At 40.4% G+C, this 4,797-nt stretch overlaps 1 protein-coding gene across 1 annotated transcript in view; it reads right to left on the reverse strand.

The window, feature by feature from the left end:
* Positions 1 to 2,572: 2,572 nt before the first annotated feature.
* SLC25A4 (solute carrier family 25 member 4) overlaps positions 2,573 to 4,797 on the reverse strand; it is a 3,146-nt gene continuing 921 nt past the window's right edge. The window contains exons 2-4 of the mRNA XM_029959428.1: positions 4,198 to 4,779; positions 3,760 to 3,900; positions 2,573 to 3,411 (exon numbers count right to left, since the gene is read on the reverse strand). Of these exons, the coding sequence (XP_029815288.1) occupies positions 3,254 to 3,411; positions 3,760 to 3,900; positions 4,198 to 4,779 (881 nt within the window). The 3' untranslated portion in view covers positions 2,573 to 3,253. The remainder of the gene's footprint in view (positions 3,412 to 3,759; positions 3,901 to 4,197; positions 4,780 to 4,797) is intronic.

A 4,797-nucleotide genomic window follows, 5' to 3' on the forward strand; every position in this document is an offset into this window, starting at 1 on the left:
TAGGCTTTTGGGTATTCTGCATTGTAACACATTTTTACTTGGTCCTGTGTGATAGTTTGGCAGAGCTGCTGCACTTGGTGACCTGCAGATCAAATTTAGCTGTTTGACTATATTTGAACTTCTAACTTTAAGCAACATCGAGGCAAACAGATTTGTATTGCGATTATTTTTCATGGATAGGAACTGTAAGGTTTTGTATAGTTCTGCTGTATTTATTTTTATTATTGTGCTAATTAAAATTACTCATACTTTAAGGTTTTTGTCCTTGAATCTGAGTATCAGTCACAGCTTAAATACTTCTGAATATGATAGTTTTTTTGATTACTTTCAATCGCTTCATCTTATTTAACTTTGGTATGAAAAACTGTCAATTTTGTATGTCGTTTGTAAATCATAAGAAATAAAATATTTAACATGAACGGCCGTTGCAGTGGCTTCTTTAAGAATTTTATAAATGTATTAAGATGCAAAGGATGTTGAATAACTTGGCACATAGAAAACCACAAAAAACACAGGTTTCCCAGTGTTCAAGTATTAGATGTAAGGGAATAATGGTTTTGTCACAGGCTTTAGCCTGCACAATTTGCCTGTGACCAGGTATTGCAAAAGTGTGAAAGGAGTAGTATCAATTGACTGTGAGTTCAAGTAGAAATTAGAGACCATCTGCAAAGTCTTCTAATTTCCAGGCTTTCAGAGCTTAGAGCTGCATTTTAGGTTACACTTCCAGCAAGTGTTACAGTGAGTGCCACAGACTCAGGGCAGAGCTGCTTTCAGGAGAATGGTTAATTCATCGACAGTTTTGAACTCTGATCACAGGTATCTTTATGGAGACTGCTGCCTGCAATCTGCCACAGCATATGCATTGGCATTCAAGCAGAAATAAACAGCCATTTACCTTTAAGTGCTTTCTGTATGTTTTCTTTCATGTACGGCCTCTTACCCCAGTAGAATTTTCCTGCATTGATACTCCTCACATTCCTTTTTAATAGTCTTTATTCCTCCCTCTACCTTTGGGTTTTTTTCCTTTTTTCTAGAATGCAACTTCTTTCATTTATACTTCCAAGTAAGTTTCTTTGTGTCCTCTTAATTGTCTTATTCATTCATAAATACACTTTCCCCCCATTGTTTGGTACCTCTGCCTAGTACAGTCCATCATTGTCTCTGCCATCTTTGTAGCCAACTTCGATCTTCTCTAACACATCCAAATGCCATTTGCAACCTCATCAGTGAGCTAAATGTAAAATGGAGAGTTGGAGTGTGTTAGCAGGCTTCTCATAAGGAACCATTAGGAATGTGTAGAGGAAGGAGAAAAGGAAGAGAAGTGAAACTGGCAGCTAAAGCTTTTAAGGAAGACTAATGCACTTTGAAAACTAGTAGAAATATTTTCTTCACAAATTTATGGTTTGATAGATTGTGACCATGGTTATTTACAATGGGAAAGAAAACAGACCAGATAGCTAGAAAAGCAGGTGTTCAAGATAGTGACCATGAAAAAAGGGAGAGGTAACAATCAGGCCAAGTTTTGTCTTGGGACAAATAATTTAAAACTGGTTAATTTAAAAACAGTCTATCTTTTTTTTTTTTTGGACCAATTTTTTCCCCAAATGCTTCAGTTCTTCAGGTGGATCGATAGTTTCCGGACACTGTTTAGTGGTCTGTACCTGCCTTCATGGAGAACAGAACTGCTGGTTGAAACCTGTGGCAGACACGCAGAGCCTGTCATGCCAAGGGACAGAGAGCCAGAACCACCTGCATCTGACAATAAATGTTTCAAATATAGAAGAGGGATAACTGGGAGGCATACATATGAAGTAGTAAAAGATGAAAGTGAAATAAAAATCTATTTGATGATTACTTGCTTAGTCTTACCCTTTGGCCAGAGAAGCTGTGGATGCCCCAACCCTGGAAGTGTTCAAGGCCAGGTTGGATGGGGCCCTGAGCAACCTGGTCTAATGGAAGGTGTCCCAACCCAAACCATGCTCTCATTCTATGATTCTTTTCCTAGGTGGATATGTACCAAATTTTTGTTTATATATAGCCAAACTTAACAACTGAAATAGCTACAACTCACTTTCTTTTCTTTGCCTGATTGAACAGCCTATTCTTCAGTGAGTTCACAACCATGCAGCATCTAAAGTTTAAAAACTGTATTGAGCATGTTCTGATCTCACTGGTAATTAATAGCTCAGTGTGTTCATAATGGTGTAGTTGAAAGTGTAGTTATTAAAATAACTTGGGAGTATCCCACTCTAGAATACTTTTTCAAGTAAAATAAGCAGCAGTGACTTCACTATTCAACGAGGACACACCTCAAAGTTAAGGATAACATAAATTATCAAAGCACCTAAGACTAATATGGAAGCTTATCTCTAAGATAACTGGCTGCAGTACCCTCAAACTCAATCCACTTGGTTTTGCAATTGTAGAATTATCAATAAGCACTTCACCTACTCCTAAAGCTCTGTTGAAAAAACTTTGAAGAGACAGTCACTAACAGTGTGCTGATTAGCATATCACCTTAGAAGACACATGCCTGTAATGTGTTCAGTGTACTGAAAACAACAGAAAAAAGTTCATTAATATATTAATTTATTTCATTTCAGTTTTAGTTCAATTGAACCTCAGAGCAGACAACTTTTTGCTTTGTCACAATACAGGGAACTTTTGAAACACTTTATTTCCATATTCTACAAAGAATGGTTGAAAAATCAGATTATGGTCTCAACCATATAACTGTGTAATTTGTCAGTGAAGAGGCTGCAGTTAGGAACTCAGCCTGGTGTTTCAATATAGTTTATAGTTCCAGACAATTTCACTTAGTATCATTAAAAAATAGAGCTTTAGAAGAAAACATGATTTTAATTCATGTTATATCATCACACGGTTGGGTACCTAGAGACATTGCTTAATACCATAAATATTTATGACAATCTTTTAAGAATTCACATTATTAGATTTCAGACTAGATATAGACCACCCAAGTCTTGTCTCTAGACAAAATCTATTACCTGCAATTTGAAGTATAATATATACACAGGTTCCAATACAAATGCTGGAGGAATTGTCATACAAAATGTAGCTGTGATGTAGTGGATAATTTTTAAATAATTGCATCCTCATCTCTGCCAGTTACATTACTCAAATTTTATTCTGTTTCCCTAGGAAATATTTTGTTGTCCATTACATCACAAGAGCACATTTTTAAAAAAAGTTGATTGAGAACAATTGAACTACTACATTATGATGTTCGGTTTTAGACGTACTTCTTGATTTCATCATAAAGTACTAATACAAAAGCTCCACCCATGCCTCTCAACACATTCGACCAGGCACCTTTGAAGAACGCTTTGGATCCTTCATCTTTAGCTATCTTCTTCCAGCAATCAATTGTGCCCTTATACATAATATCAGCTGTGGAAACAAACATAAAGGTCATAAGGCTTGAAGTTATACAGCAAATATGTTTCAACTTCCCCATCTTTAAACCAACAAGGAATAAGCAAAGTATAGCCCAGAATTTAAGTAATCAATTAAGGAAAAGTAATTCCCCACGTGGAAATCAAGTAATTTCTCAGTCCTTTAAGTGAACATGACAGAAATAACCAACAATGTGTTTCCCGTAGGTTGTTTTTAAAGGATTCCATTAAGAAGGTCATTAGTTTTCCATCATAAGAGAAAAAATTACCCAGTATCTCCCATCTTATCTCAATGAAGAGATACTTTCTGCTGCCAGAATACCATAGGAGCATTTATTCTTACCTCCCTTTCGGCCAGACTGCATCATCATCCTACGTCTCACAGTATCAAAAGGGTAAGAAACCAGCCCTGCCACTGCAGTGACACTCTGGGCAATCATCCAGCTCACTACGATATGCACATTCTTTGGATCAGGCAACATACCTGTCATCAAGAACAAATGAGCAGAGTCAGAACAGAGGGAAAGGGTTGTGGGAAAGATGGCTGTGGAAGGAACAATCACCCACCAACCCCAGGAGTCAATCCAAAACCAAGGCGTCTGCTCAGAACAGCAACTTGAGGGAGGCAGGAATGCATGTCAGAAACACCTGTGTGTGTTCTAGCACTGCACTCTGAACTGGTACTGAGCCAAGCCCTGCCTGTCCTTGTACTGCCAAGTGCTCTAGAGTGCCTTTACTGGATGGATCTTCCCTTGCAGTCACTCCTCCATGCACTTCTTACCCTTGGCCGTGTCGTACACCCCAAAATAGGCTGCTCTGTAGATGATGATGCCCTGGACAGACACGCTAAATCCTTGATACAGGCCCCTCAAGCCATCAGACTTAAAGATCTTCATAATGCAGTCGCCCAGCCCAGAGAACTCCCTCTCTGTAGCTCCTTTGCCCACATCAGCCGCCAGCCGGGTCCTGGCGAAATCCAGCGGGTAGACGAAGCAGAGGGAGGTGGCTCCCGCGGCACCCCCAGACGCGAGGTTCCCTGCGAAGTAGCGCCAGAACTGCTTGTGCCTGTCCACTCCGCCCAGGAAAATCTGCTTGTACTTGTCCTTGAAGGCGAAGTTGAGGGCCTGGGTGGGGAAGTACCGGATGACATTGGCCAGGTTGCCTCTCCAGAAGGAAGCGATGCCTTGCTCCTTGGGGATGCGGACTATGCAGTCCACGATGCCCTTGTACTGCTTATCGGCCGTGATCTGTTTGCTGGCATGCTGGACCTGCACGGGGGAGAAGGAGGAGGACGGGACGGTAGAAAAGAGGGCACGGCAGGAGTGACCCCGCACGCTGAAGGGCACGGACGGGGCCGGCCCAGCTCCCGCCACCCCGAGGC

Source organism: Manacus vitellinus, unplaced genomic scaffold, assembly GCF_001715985.3.
Source record: "Manacus vitellinus isolate BGI_N305 unplaced genomic scaffold, ASM171598v3 scaffold_0_pilon, whole genome shotgun sequence".
NCBI classification, from domain to species: Eukaryota; Metazoa; Chordata; class Aves; order Passeriformes; family Pipridae; genus Manacus; species Manacus vitellinus.